This window comes from Lacerta agilis, chromosome 2, assembly GCF_009819535.1.
Source record: "Lacerta agilis isolate rLacAgi1 chromosome 2, rLacAgi1.pri, whole genome shotgun sequence".
In the NCBI taxonomy this organism is placed as follows: Eukaryota; Metazoa; Chordata; class Lepidosauria; order Squamata; family Lacertidae; genus Lacerta; species Lacerta agilis.
In genome coordinates, this window is record NC_046313.1 from 68,760,291 (window position 1) to 68,776,772 (window position 16,482).

The 16,482-nt window shown below is 44.8% G+C and overlaps 1 protein-coding gene across 3 annotated transcripts in view; it reads right to left on the reverse strand.

Moving 5' to 3' along the window:
- CACNA2D2 (calcium voltage-gated channel auxiliary subunit alpha2delta 2) overlaps positions 1-16,482 on the reverse strand; it is a 523,930-nt gene that overhangs the window by 102,478 nt on the left and 404,970 nt on the right. For all 3 annotated transcript variants that reach the window (XM_033140620.1, XM_033140619.1, XM_033140617.1), the window contains exons 7-8: positions 14,300-14,431; positions 13,155-13,212 (exon numbers count right to left, since the gene is read on the reverse strand). In XM_033140620.1, the coding sequence (XP_032996511.1) occupies positions 13,155-13,212; positions 14,300-14,431 (190 nt within the window). The remainder of the gene's footprint in view (positions 1-13,154; positions 13,213-14,299; positions 14,432-16,482) is intronic.

A 16,482-nucleotide genomic window follows, 5' to 3' on the forward strand; every position in this document is an offset into this window, starting at 1 on the left:
TATTGTGATAGCCAATGTTTTCATAATTACAGGCACACAAAAATAAAGAACATATATGAACCAGATAAAGCAAGCAAAGGAGAAGAAGGGAAAGTGGAGATTGAGCCAAAGTATTCCTCAAAAGCTTTTCTTTGTGGAACTTTGAGGGGGGGTCGTGAGAGGTGAATTGGTGTTGGTGGGGTGGGAAAGTACTTTTTGGAGGCAGAAAAATATCAAATCAGGGACAGTCCCTGGAAAACAGGGTCACTTGGAGGGTCTGGTGTTCATGTTTATTTTAGCTGGATGGTCGAAACTATCTGTCCTTGAGTACTGCATGACATATTTGTTTTAAATTGTAACCTGCTATGGCAATGACTGAAGAGCTGTTTCAAATTAGTAATTACATAAATAAACCCCAGTGTTGCAATGTAGTGTCATTCTTGGTGCGGTGTCGAAGGGGAAACATCTTCTCCCCTCAAACAATGTACCAAAATGGCATTCGGTCATGACGTAACACCATTCAGAGGAAGTATTGTGGGAAACAGTACTGCAAATTCTGCTACAGCAAAAAAGGAAACGCAAAAGTAAAAAAAGAAAGAGAGAGAAAGAAAGAAAGAAAGAAAGAAAGAAAGAAAGAAGAGGGGAAACCTCTGGTTGTCACTTTTCAAGTGAAGCACTTCACCTTTCTGAAAATTTCATAGTTTCCTCCTGCCCCCTCTGAAAAATACAGAAAATGCTTTCCCTGCCCCACCTTTAGTGACCTGCACCTGGGCCTATGAAAGTGAGAGGGTATTTTTGGCACAGCTCTCCAAAGACTCTGATAGTGACCTGACTGCCACTCAACACTGTGTCAGCTTAACGAGTTCTAAATGCAAAACTCTTCCATAATCACAATCCCATTTTAGTAGCGGTGATTGTGCTGACACAGGCGTATATGTTATGATTCTGCCCCCCCCCCCGATGGTTTCAAAGGCCAAACCTGATTAGGATATTTTTAGCGATTGGTAGGAGAAAACGGCACCTTCCTTTGTGAACAGTAAATAAAATCTTTTTAAATGACATCCATTTTAAAAACAGTGCACATTAAATCTGGCTATACGTTATGGTTTTTCCTTGTTTGTTTTGACCTTTTTTCCATTTTGTTATGTGATATGAAAATATGGAAATGAATACACATACAAACATGAGAGAACTGAGTTCAATCTCTCATTCCACCAAGAGTCTCATTGATCCACTTTACACCAGTAATTAGTTTCTCAGTCTAACCCTGGGGTCCCCAGAGGGTACCATGGCATTAACCCTTTGGCACTCAACATGGTCTTTCAATGTTGGTGACAAAGTGTTGCCTGCTGTGTTTCAGTTGGGTTTCTTTTGTGTGTGTGTGTGTGTGTGTGTGTTTGGTGTTTGTGTTTGTAGGTGTTTGCCCTGTTTTTTAGGGGTGTGGTGGTGTGGTTCTGAGCATCAACAGTTTTTCTACTGTGAAATGGGTGGTCCCCAACCTAGTTTCTTAGATTTCTATCCATGTCCACTGGGCCATAAAAAGGTTGGGAACCCCTTGCCTAAGCTGTCTATGATGGCAAACTATGTGGAAAAAGCTGTTGTGTGAATGGGAGCCCTGTGCACACATGCACACACATGTTCTGGGCTTTATCTATAAATAAAAATGTAAACTATTTAGGAACTTACCTGGGGTCTTGTGGGGTGTGTGTGTGTATTTCTGTAGTGAGGACAATGTATTGTGAACAGCTCTGTTGTGAAATGCCGTGAACAAAATAAAAACTAACTATTATTTTTAACTATAGGGAAATTAACTATAGGGGGACCAGCTTACTCAGATAATATAGTTCTTGATCCTCACTCCCTCACTATTCAATTTTACCATGTTTTTCCAGCATAACCTCACACTCAAGTTTTTCAAAAATGGATCTCTCTCACTGCTGCCACCCGACTGGGCACCCACCTGAAGGCACTTTGCTGAGGGCCACCTCAAAACTAGAGCCATGACTGGGTGATAGTAAGAAGAGTTAGTATAATAATGGAACACCATGAGCAGGCCCTAACGAACCAATAAAGGTGGATGGGATTGGGAAGATTAATAGGAAGTAGGAAGAGGAGAATCCAGCAGTATGGCCACCTGTTAGCCAAGTTATTAGTACAGTATACGGTACCGGGTATATCTTTTCCACATGCTAACAATGTGGCCTGATTTCTGCTCCAAAGAACAACGTGGGACTATCATTCTACTGAGCTCCATTTAAAAGGCTGCTCCAGTTTCCACACACGTTGTAGCCTGTCTGGTAGATTTTCTTTCAGCTGAATCCCGTAACATGCTCCCCAGCTTAACCACTTCCTCAGGGTAATAAGGGGTGAATGTGTGCAAATTCAGTGGAGTGGGGTGACAATCAGGAACGGTGGCTCTAGGGGACGCATTTTTCCTTTTGATGCTCACAAGTAACTGACAGTCCAAGAATGTGTATTCTTTTTCACACTCTCTGGTTCGCTCTTACACTCAGCTCATCCCTCTTTTTACAGCTTCTTCGTTTTTACGTGACAGAAGACACCCTCTGGAAAGTTGCTCATGGACCGAGAAGCATACAGTAGTTCTGCTTGCCTGCCAAGCTGAGTTACCTTCCATTAGAGCACTCTCCACCAGAGTGCAGAAATGCATGGAGACGGAGAAAAAAACCTAGCCAGAAATGGCACACAACATGCACAAAGCACTGTGTGCACAGAAAGTCCAAGGGAGGATTTTGACGTCACACTAAGACTATCATTCCATCAGGACAAGCATTTCAGCTTTCTAGATGGAATGGTCCCCACTCTCCTTGCCCCCAGTACTGTTTCAGGGGTTCTCCTGACTTGATGCTTAGCCAGTTTGGGGTGTCTGTGGGGGGGAGGGGGGGGAGGAAAGCAGCATCATGCAAGCGGAAGTCATTCTGCTGGGCTTCCATTGATAAGACTCGCTAGTTGAATTCCTCCTAAAATATGTGGAACATACTCAAAGCTACACTGAGTGTCAGACTAGACAAGGGATTGGGCAATCTGTAAGATCTCCAGTGTTTCTTCCTTAGTCTAAAGCAACTGGTGGGAGGCTGAGTTGATCAGGGAAGCTGCACTGGGGGAGCAAGAGTCAGTTTTCTGATCTAAATCATCCCTGAATCTACTATTTGCCATATGGGGAAAAAATATCGTTTGGCTGGTACCACTAGATACTAGCAATACTTAAATATTCTCTCTTTAGCTGTCAGTTGGAGCAACTGGCAATTTAGGTTTTATCCAGATTGACGTTTGCTCCAATTTAGCACTAAAGAGTAGGTTTTCCCTGGGAAAGGTGTGGGGCAAAGGGAAAACCACCCAGACCCATACCTAGAAAGTGCACGTCAAGTGAAAAACCGCTTGGAGCTGTGCTTTTTAGGCATGGGAAGTGTGGCTGAGCCCATTGGCAGCAATGAGAGGTAGGTTGGAACATCATTCTCTCCATTCACTGGACATCTCAGGGTACTCACCAGGCTAGCTGTCAGGGACCATGCTGAGGAGGGCTGCACTGAGGAAGAATGGTGGGAGCCACCCCCTCCTCTTGATCCTGATCCTGAATCTTCCAAGGAGGAGGAGGAGGAGGAGGAGGAGGAGGAGGAGGAGGAGGAGGAGTTTGGATTAGATATCCTGCTTTATCGCTACCCTAAGGAGTCTCAAAGTGGCTAACAATCTCCTTTCCTTTCTTCCCCCACAACAAACACTCTGTGAGGTGAGTGAGGCTGAGAGAAGTGTGACTAGCCCAAGGTCACCCAGCAGCTGCATGTGGAGGAGCAGGAGGACAGTATAGATTTGGAATAGTGATTTGCAGAAGGGCATAGTTCAGAAATACTGGAAAGGGAACAGCTAGCAGAAGAAATACTAGAAGAGAGAGAGTTAACAAATTCACAGTCTCTGGATAGTATTCACCCCCCCCTCCAAAGTTATGGAGAGCTCAGAAAGTGTCAGAACAGAAAGTGCAGAGGTTACAAACTCAGATTACAAAATGTAGGAGTGACATAGATTAATAGGGACGGAGCGGGGAGTTACCCTTAATTGGGAGCACCATCATTCTAGGAGATGTGTTCTTTGTTCTCTCACTGTGATTATTAAAGATTCTAACTGGTAAGATGTTACTTTGATTTGATCCTTTGTTTCCTGCCATGGGAGAGGAGGCCAATTTCCCAAAGCCTGACAGTAGCCTAACTTACCAACTTAGGTAATTTCAACACCTGACAGCTATGGCCACAGGTATAGTCAATTAAATCAAATAAACTTTATTCACACCATTCATATAATACGGACAAGGTGAGAACAAGGCTATTTTATAGCCAATTCTTAGAAACTCCCTCCCCCTCCCAAATCTTCTCAGCTTCTAATGGAGTGACTGGCTAATCCCATACTGCCAACAGGGCAGGTGGGTGAGTTGCCACACCTGAGCTGAAGAGTCTTTCTTTAGAGTGGTGCCACCTTATGAAGATGTGCATCTTTGTGACCACATGCTGAGCATTGGTGACACACACAGGGGCACATTTCCACATGTCTTCATCTTTGCAAAGAGGGAGAAAAAGGAGAAATGGACTTCCTCCTAATATTTGGAAGAGTGCCAGTGTCATGCATGTTCAGAAATGCTAGGAGCAAGGGAGAAGAGTAGTTTTGACAGGTGGTATCCACCCTTGCAGTGCTTACTGCTGACTATTACTATGTGTTATTTATTTCCTAAGAACTACAGTTGCCTGAGCACTGACGATCAATAGTTCATTTATTAATTTCATAACATTTCTATACTGCTTGACTGTAGAAAATCTCAAAGCGGTTTACAAAAAGACAACGAAATCAAGAAAAAATTACAAACCTCCTTTAAAACATACAAAAGTTAAAATACAGTGGTACCTCTGGTTGTGAACGGGATCCATTCCGGAGGCCCGTTCGCAACGTGAAAAGCCCGCAACCTGAAGAGCCGTATCTGCGCAGGTACGCAGGTATTTTGGTGCTACTGTGCATGCGCGAGCGGCGAAACCCGGAAGTAACCCTTTGTGGTACTTCTGGGTTCCCACGGGACGCAACCTGAAAAAACGTAACATGAAGCAAACATAACCTGAGGTATGACTGTACTTAAAACAGATTAAAATTACCTCGTTTACTTCTTATCCAATATGAGTCCATTAGAGGAGGGTTAGGGCAAGGAAAACTCCACTTAGCTGTGTTAAAAATTCATTACGCTGTTAAATTATAAGTAAAGCTTGAGACGTAACTGGCTGATGTTTCCTCCGATGTCTACACGGAACCTGATTCCCTCCTTCAAAGAAGCTAGAGGGAGATTTGGTGGCACTGGCTGGCTCAAACAGGATCAGTCCCAGCATGAATTAATTAGTGCTTAATTACTGTCAATTACTCAGCATTACTGGGAATTGCTTGCAAATGGACAGCCTTTGATTGCTAATCCCAATTACTAATGTTATCTAATTGGGGAGTGATTATATTTTCTTTCGGTGCGATGCGGGGCTTTATGCCTCATGTGCGGCAAAGAAACACATTGCACTCTCTTCATGCACAGTGTTATATGAAACAGACCTCCTCACCATGCCTTCCCTGTGTTTGTTCCCTTCTGGGACCAGACTGCAGTGTCACAGAGCATGTGGGAGTTCATCTGGAATCATAGAAGCAAACGCAGCCTGAGGTTTTTGACGTAGCCCCCAAAGGACGTATGTAACCTGGGCTGCTTTCATGGTAGGAGAATAGCACCCCTGAGACAATGTATGGCCTTCATGCATGGAAACCCCATGATTGCATGGAAACCCCGCACCACCTTTGCATGATTTCTTTCCTTCATTTTTCTGAGGGAGAGAAATTACATTAGCGGGGCTTCGGCATGATCAGGCAGTTTGTGTGGAGGCCTGGCTCATACTGCTTAAAGAAGATGAAGGGAGGGGGGTGGCAGCAAGCAACTCCTTCATCACGCGAATGCTCTAGGAAATGTTTGATCTGGAGAAATAATTTGTCCTGTCTGTTGAATTTAAGCAAGAAAAAGAACTATGGCAACAGCTGAAACCAGGAGTTCAAAGCTATGTTTATAATTTTGTATAAAAAGGATGCTCCTAAATTATTATAACGGACAGACACAGCACTGACACCAAATGTCCTCCTGCCCAGATTAGAGATGGAAGTAAGGATACCAGCACAGCAAGTCTGGTTTGGAGAGAGCAACTCTGTTTCTGGTACTGCTGTAATCTAACTCTGACCTGCACTGTAACATTAGGTTGATTCTTGAGTTAGCAGAATTGGCTCTTCTGTTGTATCTGGGGAAGATAAAACCAGATGAAAAATAAATGTAGTTTAAACAGGAACAGAAATACTGGATTATGTTCCCCTGTGTGTGTATATTATGCTTCAGGGGAAGAGGAAGTTATTTCTGTCTTATTTACCACAGAGAACCTCCATAAAACAGCGCAAAGGAATTAAGGTTGTCCACATCAGATCAGACCTTAATTCAGTTTCATGTGACTGAGCCAATCCCATTTCCATTAGACACAGATCCAGGTCATTTTGCACTCTATCAAATCCATAATTCTGATGTTGTGTGACTTCTCCTTGCTGTTATCCCAGCGTCACTGGTGTGAAAACATACAATGCACTAGAAATATTTCTGCTTAAAACACTTAAGACTGTAAATAAGTCACACAGTAGGCTAACACCAGAATGTGTAGAGAGTGTTCATGGTTGGCCAAAGATTGCACAGAACAAAAGGGGGCCCAACCTCTGGGGCTGGTGGTGTATCACAGAATTGTAGAATTTTAGAGTTGGAAGGGTCTGTAAAGATCATCTAGTCCAACCCCATGCAATGCAGGGATATAAGGTAAGGAGGTTAGGACAGCAGGCAGGGAGAGAAACCTGATTATTAATAACTAACACCACTTGAAGAGAAGACTCCCTAGAAAAGACCCTGATGTTGGGAAAGATGGAGGGCACAAGGAGAAGGGGATGACAGAGGATGAGATGGTTGGACAGTGTTCTCGAAGCGACTAGCATGAGTTTGGCCAAACTGTGGGAGGCAGTGAAAGATAAGCATGCCTGGCATGCTCGGGTCCATGGGGTCATTTAGAGTTGGACACGACTGAACGACTGAACAACACCACCACCACTTGAAACAGGAGCAGAGAATGAGGTTAGGGGCAGGGTGGCAGCTGGCTGCTGCTAGTTTGTCACTGTCCCTTTTGCTCTTATGGCCCAGCTAATCCCCGTCCACCGAGATTCCTGTACTTCAATGAAGGCCTTAGTATCATAATGGAATGCAAGGCCTGTCAGTCTTCTCTCTGCTCTATCCCTAATAACTTGAGGAAAGTTAATAATTAATGTGGAACACTCATCAACAATTAACCAGAGTGGCAGAGTCATTAATTTTCTGACAAAGGAAGTCCAATCACTGCAAGCACTCAATGCTATTTGTCAAGGAGGTGACACAGCATGGCTTAAAGTAAAATTGCCCGTTTGGTCAGCTGATGTCTGAGATTGTAAGACAAGTGAATATACAGTGAAAATAAACAGTTGAATAATTGTGTTCTGTTTACAGTTATTGCTGGTGCCTATTATTTGTGAACGTATGTATCATCTCACATACTCTCTCCACTCAAGACAACTCCATTTACACAACCCCCCCCCTCTCTCTCACACACACAGTTCACACACTCTTGGTCCATTCACACATTGTTCATGCAACAATTCCCATTAACACATCCCATTACATGCTCAGTAGAAAAGAGGCCCTAAGAGCGCTTCCTTGGTTTTCCACACAGGTTCAGGTTGCCAGAGATCCCATGAGAATAGCCTGCGCTTCATAATAAATATGAACCAAGCCATATTATACTCGGTCTCAAAGCCAAATAATCACCTCAGCCCCATACTTATATTTTCCTGCAACCAATAACTAAGTACACCCCCTCCCCTAGAGAAGCTGAGCAATAGGATGTGGCAGAGAGAATGATCTGCTGTCTCCTAAAACCTGTTTTGCAGCACCTCCAAGGATGGTGTTGATAAAGCTAGCCTTGGCTTAAAATATCTGTGTTGCACTGTGCCGGAGTGGAGGCCTTCAGAACAGAGGCTGCAATATGCCATCTTTGTCAAGGTTCTTTAACAAAATCTGCAGGAAGCCGCCGCTCCACAAATAACTGCATTAGATGTCTTTCTGTTAGAACGGCACATAAAATGAAACAGACCACAGTGAAAGGTAAACCGGGGAGGTATTTATTTATGGCTCCTAGGCAGCAGTTTCTCAGAAAAGGCAATTTCTTTAGTGTGCTCTTAAAAGAAGGAAGATTTTTTTTTTAAAAAGTGGTTTTCACTTTTTAGAGAAGAGGAAGCATCTAGTTTAGTGCTTTACAATGTGTGGCATATGCCAAGTGCGCCATTCATGTGGCTGCCTATAGATCTTCTGGGGTCATTTGTCTTCCAAGCAAATATAAACACAAATGCAGACAAATTGCATGTTCACGCGCACAAGATACTACTACTACTACTACTACTACTACTTATTTATATGCCTCCCATCTGACTGAACTGCCCCAGCCATTCTGGGTGGCTTCCAACAAATTATATAACCACAGGTGGAAGGTGACAGCCTACCCCATATAGCACAGATGGAGAACCTGTGGCCCTCCAGCTGTTGCTGGACTACAGCTCACATCATCACTGGCTTTGCTGGCTGGCTGGGGTGGATGGGAGTTGGTGTCTAACAGCATCTGGGAAGGCCATGGGTTTCCCATCCATGTAATAGGGCCTAACCCACATTTCCTTATGTAGAGTGGTTATGAGAAATTTATGCTCAAGACTGAAGATATTTATGGCTAGTCAAGGCCTGCAGTGCTGGGACAGGTCCAAGAACTTGGGGGCTTCATTTATTTATTTACATCCCAGTGCAGGACTCATGGAGGCTCGCAACATGAACAAAAAGCAGATACAAAACAAAATAAAATAAAAAATTCCTTCCAGTAGCACCTTAGAGACCAACTAAGTTTGTTCTTGGTATGAGCTTTTGTGTGCATGCACACTTCTTCAGATACAGTTTTTTAAAACCTACACCAATTAGTTATATTTGTTAAACAAACAAACAAACAAACAAACAAACAAACAAACAAACAAGCAAACAAGTTACCATCTCTAAAACAGCACTGAATCAAAACACCAAAACATTTAAAAGCATAGCAAGAGGAAAACAACAACAACAACCCCTAAAAATATTCTGCCACAACAACCAGTTAGAGGCCAAAGGTCTGTCTACAGAAAGTTATTTGCCTGCTGGGAAAGGGAAAGCAGAGAGGGGGGCAGCCTAGCCTCCTGTGAGAAGGAGTTCCACAATCTGGGAGCAGGCACCAAGAAGGCCCTCTCCATAGCTTTCATTCGAGCTTAAATTGAAGCTGTTTCAAAAACTCAGATCCATCTCTTTTGAGTGGCAGGTGCACAGATCCACCTGCTAAAAGAAAACATTTTCTTCATAGGTGATGTGCAGAAGAACCAAAATAAGTCCCTTCTTGAGACCTCTCTGCCAGGTGCCTGTGCTTTCAACTCTACCACCATGCAGTTGCTTTAATGCATGTGCAGAATGGAAAAGATCAGACCCACATTGCACACAGAGAGTGCCTTATCCAGCCTGCAGGCAGCCCTGTGGCGACTGTGCTTTGTCTGTCTCCCGATAAGCGGGGACCTGAAGTTTAAAGGACAGACTTGAAAGGAGCTGCTGCTGTTTATGCATATGAAGGCTAAAGGGAAAAAAGAAAACTGCCTCCGACTCAGATATTTTCTCTCTCTTTGTTGCCCAGCCAGGGCTTCCCGCTCAAGATCCCCCATTCCCACCCCACTGTCTCTGCATGGCTGGTAAATACTTGTTTGAACTTGTTTGAGCAGCCTGTTGGGCGAGAGAAAATGCTGGCAACAAAAGGAATGTCATTCACCCCACAGGAAAAAAGAGAGAGAAAGACCCGTCTAGGACACGGGCAAAATCAATGTAAAATAAAAACAATGTTTACCTAAAATCTAAAAGTAGCATGCTACAAAACAAAGGCGCCGTAATTTCTACCCCCGCCCCCGGTGTATGTTATGGGTGTGTGCACACATGAATATTCTGTATCAAGTGAAGCTATACCTGTTCTGTTCATATACAAGAGCTCCAAAAAAAAAAAAAAAAAGGGAGGAAAATTAAATCCTAAGCACCCTGCACTTGCACAGGCGTAATTAGTGCTGCCAAGCTAGTGCCTTTTACCTGGGCTAATCGTAACTGATTCAATCATGCTTAACTTGGTGTGTGGCTAAATTGACGCTTGCAGCTTTCACTTAAATGTAGTCTGTCGCCGTGTGCCACATTTATCTTCCTGTCCTTCTGGCTCTGCTCCTTGAGAGTTATTTGTTTTTCCTTTTCCATTTCTCTCTCTACTCCCTCCCCTTTACAGAAGATGAGAGCCCTACCTAAAGCTGTCTGTGAATAAGGGCTAAATTTACAATTGCAACTTCAGTGGGGAGGGCGGAAGAACCCTGCCCCATTTATCTGTATCTAAGGTTATAATCTATCTATCTAACCCCCTCTGCCTCTCCTCTCCAAAGATATACAAAGGGAGGGGGTGGGGTGGGAGGAAGCTGATGAGAGCCGCAGCTTGGATGCCTCTGCCTGTGTTATTGTATCCATTTTCCAATGGCAACGATGTGTGAAATGAAAATTGGACAGAGCTGGCTGCTCACAGACCTGGAATTTCATACAGACTAGTTGAGGGAAGGAGGGAGCAGAGACACAGAGAAGATATCGGAGATGGGAGGGAACGGGAGAGCCTGCTGGATGGCTCCATGCACCCATGGTCTGGGTAAATCCCGCTCCAGTTTAATAGACCTCTCGTAGTGGCAGTGCTGAACATACTGTGCTCATTTACATTTCATTACTCAGAACGCTCTGCTAGTTTCTGGTAGCTGAGACAATTTACAGGGGCAGAAAGGTTGAAGACAAACTTGAAGGCACTCAAGAGTTATCCCTTCCCCACCCCCAATGCCTTTTGCTAAGCAGAACACTGAGGCTATGTGCCGCCACGTCCTGCAAGCACACTTCTAAAAGCCACCACACGGGACTGAAGTTCTGTGCTCGTACCTGGTCTCCGCCATTTAACCAACAAGTATGGGATAATCTGCCACCCAGATGCCACCCAGAGCCAACAGGGTCTGGCCCTTTTCTGAGACAGCTGCTCCAAAGGCCTGTTCAGATGCTCGTTTATTTGCACAACGAATAAATGCACACTTGATGCTCCCTTGTAGAAGGGGATGTAGATCCATTCACTCCAGGTAGCACTTTTATTGTGAGGAAGACGCTGCACTTTTCTAGCACTTAACGTTGTTGCCGGGAAATGGAATGTGTGGGTTGGGGGGTAGTGGGGGAATTACATTGCCTCAAATAGCTGTCTGCAACACGCAGGCAATCACCTTTAACACAGTAATTGCACAGGCAATAACAGCACTAGCTTTGGGTGGGCGCATTACTTTTTTTGTGTGGCTTTCCCCCCTCCGTTCCTTGCTGTTTTCGCATTTCACAAAGCAGAGTGATCACCTGCATCTGTGCCACGAGGCGCTGTGTGTTTCAGCCTTCCCTCCCTCCGAGCGCTTCCAGCATTTCTAGTTCTTTGCAGGCAGCATTTCCTCTCAGCTCTGCTTACACGTTTTTTGCCCAGTGAGAAGAAGATGTCCTTCCATGACAAAGCCTTCTCTCCACTGTGAGTCTATTGCTTCTCCTAGAAGCTGTTCATCCAGTATCACAACTATGGATGAATACTATGCTATTCAGCCCTACCATTAGGCAGAGTGAGGAGGTTGCCTTTGCTGGGGAGCATCTGTGTCAGCCTTCTGAGCCATTCCTCCAGAGCTGGTACCTGGGGGTGGGGCTGGGGGGGGTGGCGATTCTTGGTTTTCGCAGGAATGGCTGCTTGCCTGTCTTGATCTGCAGGCCCAAAGGAGGGCCTGCGCAACTGGTCTGATGCAGGGATACCAAAGAAACATGTCAAAAATGCCAGTTCTAGTGCTTTATTAAAGAAATGTGTAAACTTACCTGCAGCGCCCTGCTGCCTTTATAGACTCAGGATGGATGCCGAAGCAGCAAGTAGTTCTCATGACTTTCCCACACGCAGGAAAGCATTTACGCATTACTTGTATATAGAGCCCTTTCCAACTCCCATCCATCTCCCAGAAAAGGAAGTAGCTGACAGTCAGCCAGTATGAGAAGCTGCCCCTCTCCTAACTACCTATGCATCCCAAACCCACAGAAAAATATACAATGAAAGCAAGCCAATCAGCATATACCAAAGCAATATATCAAAGTATGTGAGGTCATTCTTGCAGCAACAAAAAATTAGTCTCAGGGTTATCTTGACTACCTAGATGGCGTTTACAGGCCTTCCAAAACATTTTCATCATTTGGTTCTACACACTGCCACCTTTTTCCATAGATGGTCTCTTGGACCAAGTGAACAGGCTGAGAGATGCAATTCAGCAGGTATCATGTGTGCATGTGCATGCACTGCTCTGCTGACACGAGTTGTGGTGGCTCATCTGTTCCACTTTGGTTAAGACATAACCCTGAATACAGTTTGCTAGAGCAAAGCACTTTTAAAGATCAGCTAGCACCAGAGTAAGAGGTGGAAGAACAGGTGCAAGTGTAAGGAGGAGGAGGAGGAGGAGGAGGAGGAGGAGGAGTTTGGATCTGATATCCCACTTTATCACTACCCGATGGAGTCTCAAAGCGGCTAACATTCTCCTTTCCCTTCCTCCACCACAACAAACACTCTGTGAGGTCAGTGAGACTGAGAGACTTCAGAGAAGTGTGACTAGCCCAAGGTCACCCAGCAGCTGCATGTGGAGGAGTGGAGACGCGAACATGGTTCACCAGATTGCGAGTCTACCGCTCTTAACCACTACACCACACTGGCTCAGAGTAAACCCTTTACAATTAATGGACCTAAATTAGTTACGATCATAAATTTTAATGGGACTACGGTGAGTAAAAGTTAGTTGAATGTGCTTAGGTGTGCTTAACTCTACATTTTAAATGAGAGCCCCCCATTACTAACTCTGAGGCTATTGTTCCTGTGGTATGCAACCCAGGATCCACCTACTTCAGTGCAACTCTTTTACGCTTCACTTACCAAGGTCTTCGTCGGACATCATACAGGTCAATCTTATTGGGCATCCTCCAAGGAGTGGCTGCAATTAGAAGAGACAATTAGAAGTAACATCAGAAGTAGCACAGCTGATGCTACAGGGAAATACAAACAGTGGGGAAGGAAGGCAGCAAAGGGTACATGTGGAAGCCCACCTGCTACAAGTCAAGGGCAATAGAGCTACTTATGCAAAAAGTGTTATCAGTGGCTAATTTAGGCTGATACATGTGGTTCCTTTGCATAGGGCACTGAGCTGAGGGGACACAAAATTGAGAAGATCCATAATCGAGAAGATCCATTTCAGGGAGCCAAAATCTGGCCTTGCACAGGGTGCCATATTATCAGTGGCGGAGGAAGCTGCTTGGGTGCCTGGGGCGGCGCACCCAGGGGCAGGGAGAGCCTCTCATAGGGGCGGAGTGCCCTGCAGGGCTTCTGGAGTCTGCCTGCCTCTTCCCACTTAGCCACCCTACAGCTGGGGGAGGGGGTGGCAGTGGGCGGACCATTTGGGCAGTGTGGAGCCTGTGCATGCCCAAGCCACTGTGTCTCTCCCAGGAGTGGCGTGTAGCTCAGGCACGCTGCAGGCCCCATGGTGAGTGCCGCCCGGCATTTTGTCACTCCCCTCAGTGCCGACACCCGGGGCTTACCCCACCCCCTTCCTCCACCCCTGCGTATTATGGAAAAATACCAAATTCCGTCCCTGCTGTTATTTGGCAACAATAAACAATACTACAGGCCAGTGAGGATGAATTCATATGGATGTTATTGAGGGGAGGGGTAAATGCAGATGTAGGGGCAGAGGATTGTGGTCCACAAATCACACTAATCACATCTAGCCATTGGCCCATATTGTGAAATCCTGGATGGAATGGGAAGACAGGAAAGGAATGGATGTGTATCCTCCATCCTAAGCAGTTCCTGGTACATGTTCTGTTAGCACTGAACCCAACAGTGAAATCCAAACAGGACTAAAATTCAAGGACAAAGACACAATGGGAAAAGCTGTCCCCCCCCACTTCCTCTACTCCAACTACACCATACACATTTCCCACCCTTACATGTATAATTATGGTGTCATTGCTCAGGCCCACATCAGTAGGTTTCCCCCTCTTTCACTTTAGAATGGCACAAACCTGGGTAGAAGCGAGTCACGCCTGTGGCACTCCCAAAGACTTGCCATAGCAGAGATGGATCTTCTTTACGGTTTTCAACAAATACATCCTCCAAGGCGTCAGTCCAGTTAAGTTCATTAAGGATTACTGTGGCTGCAAGAAACAAAAAGAAAACAAGATTAGTGCGTCTAGAATTTGGACACCAAAGGGCAGGTGTATCCCTTTTCTGTAATTTAGAAAGAAAAAAAACTCACAAGATGCTTCCACAAAGCTGTATGGCCACAGAGGCGTGGGACTTCTTTCTACACAGCCCAATTGATGGAGTTGTTGAGATGTTAATAATTTGCTGAGTTGTTGATAATTCCAGTTGAAGAATTATGATTGACAATGCTCATTATCCCTGATTGTTGGGCTAACTGTCAACAGTCTCTTCACAAGAAGCAGCTGCACAGGAATTGCATCAAGTGTATTCAGGACTACACCTTGCCATTACTACCAGTGCTACAACTCCACTAGTAGGAAGATCAGCCATGTTAATAACTTCATGGGTAACACCTATTAATGTCTCTACATCACCAAACACCATCAAATGTATTTATCTGTAGTACTGGGAACTAGCTGATACTTGGGTGTTGATTTTAATGCGTCACAGGTGGTGTAAATCATGGGTAGGCAAACTAAGGCCGGGGGTTGGATCCGGTCCAATCACCTTCTAAATCCAGTCTGCGGACGGTCCAGGAATCAGTGTGTTTTTACATGATTAGAATGTGTCCTTTTATTTAAAATGCATCTCTGGGTTATTTGTGGGGCATAGGAATTTGTTCACCCCCCCTTCAAAATATAGTCCGGCTCCCCACAAGGTCTGAGGGACAATGATCCGGCCCCCTGCTGAAAAAGTTTGCTGACCCCAAATAGGACTAGAATAAGACTAAATTGATAATATTTTGTCATTTCTTCTTCAAAATGGAGACAAACCCAGTCCTAGTAGTGTATACACAATTAAATCAGTGGCAGGTTTTTTTTTGCCTTCTTTTGTAGCATGTGATACACACAGATAAGCAAACGGAATGATGAACTCCTCATGCCACTCGCACCACTTATTAGGAATATGAACTCAATTGTACTACTGAGACTGAAGATTAACTTTGGTTTGTCCCTTAGCACCTTGCAGATATGCACACTGTCATACCCTGCCCATGAGAAGCCACTCCACAAATCCACAAGTAAAACACCCACCCACCCCCGACTGGATGAAAATTATATTCCAGGCATGAAGAATATCAAAGCCTTCTGAAGTATAAGAGTCATTGCACCATGAAGTGCATTTGTCCCTCTGGCCACCCACAGCAGATGGGAAATAAATTGCCTGCATCCCCTTTAGGAACCACATCCCAGTTTCTCCCCTCTAAGCCAGTTCCAAAGAGACATTGAATGAAGGGGGGGGGGGAGAGACCCTACTGGGGTTGGTCCCATTCTGCATTCATGGTGGCCTTCGTGTCTAATGCAAAAGCAATTAAGACGCCAGCAAACAGAGGTTTTAAATTATTCAGCTATTAAGGAAAGTGATAAGCTCAGAGCAGCCTGACTCTGTGATTAATCAGCTGGGGCCAGGATTTAAGGAATGTGCAAAAGAACAGGCACTTGGTTACTTGTCGCTGCCAGCCTGTTCTTTCTTTCTTTCATTTTTTTTTTTAAAACTCTCTCCCCTCCAACATGCCTCTATTAACAGCACTCAAGGAGAGAAAATCAAGTGGAGAATTTCCTAGAGAGCTGCAGTCAGAGCTGAGGCGGGGAAGGCAGTTTTTGAGCACAGGTTGGCAAGATGAAAAAGAGGTGTGAGCCCCACCAATCATCATCATTCTAGTCATCCTCTCATATTCATTCTTCGAAGATCACACATTCTTCTGCAGCAGAGGATTTCAGAGCTTTCTATGAACAATCAGGAAACACACCTGAGGGCAGCTGAGTTTTTTGGCATTTCACAGCCAAGAAATCAGGGCATATAGGCAGGCACTGAGAAGGGCTCAAAGTATCACAGAAAAGCATCTCCATCATGCATTAGCAATTGCTAGAGTCATGGTCAAGGTGATAGATGCAAGACTCATGCTATGACTTTGTTAGTTCACACTTATAGCTCTTCCCCTCCCCCCCACTAGACTTTTGGATAGGTTCAAAGCACAGGTGAAACAACTCCTTTCCTGCTT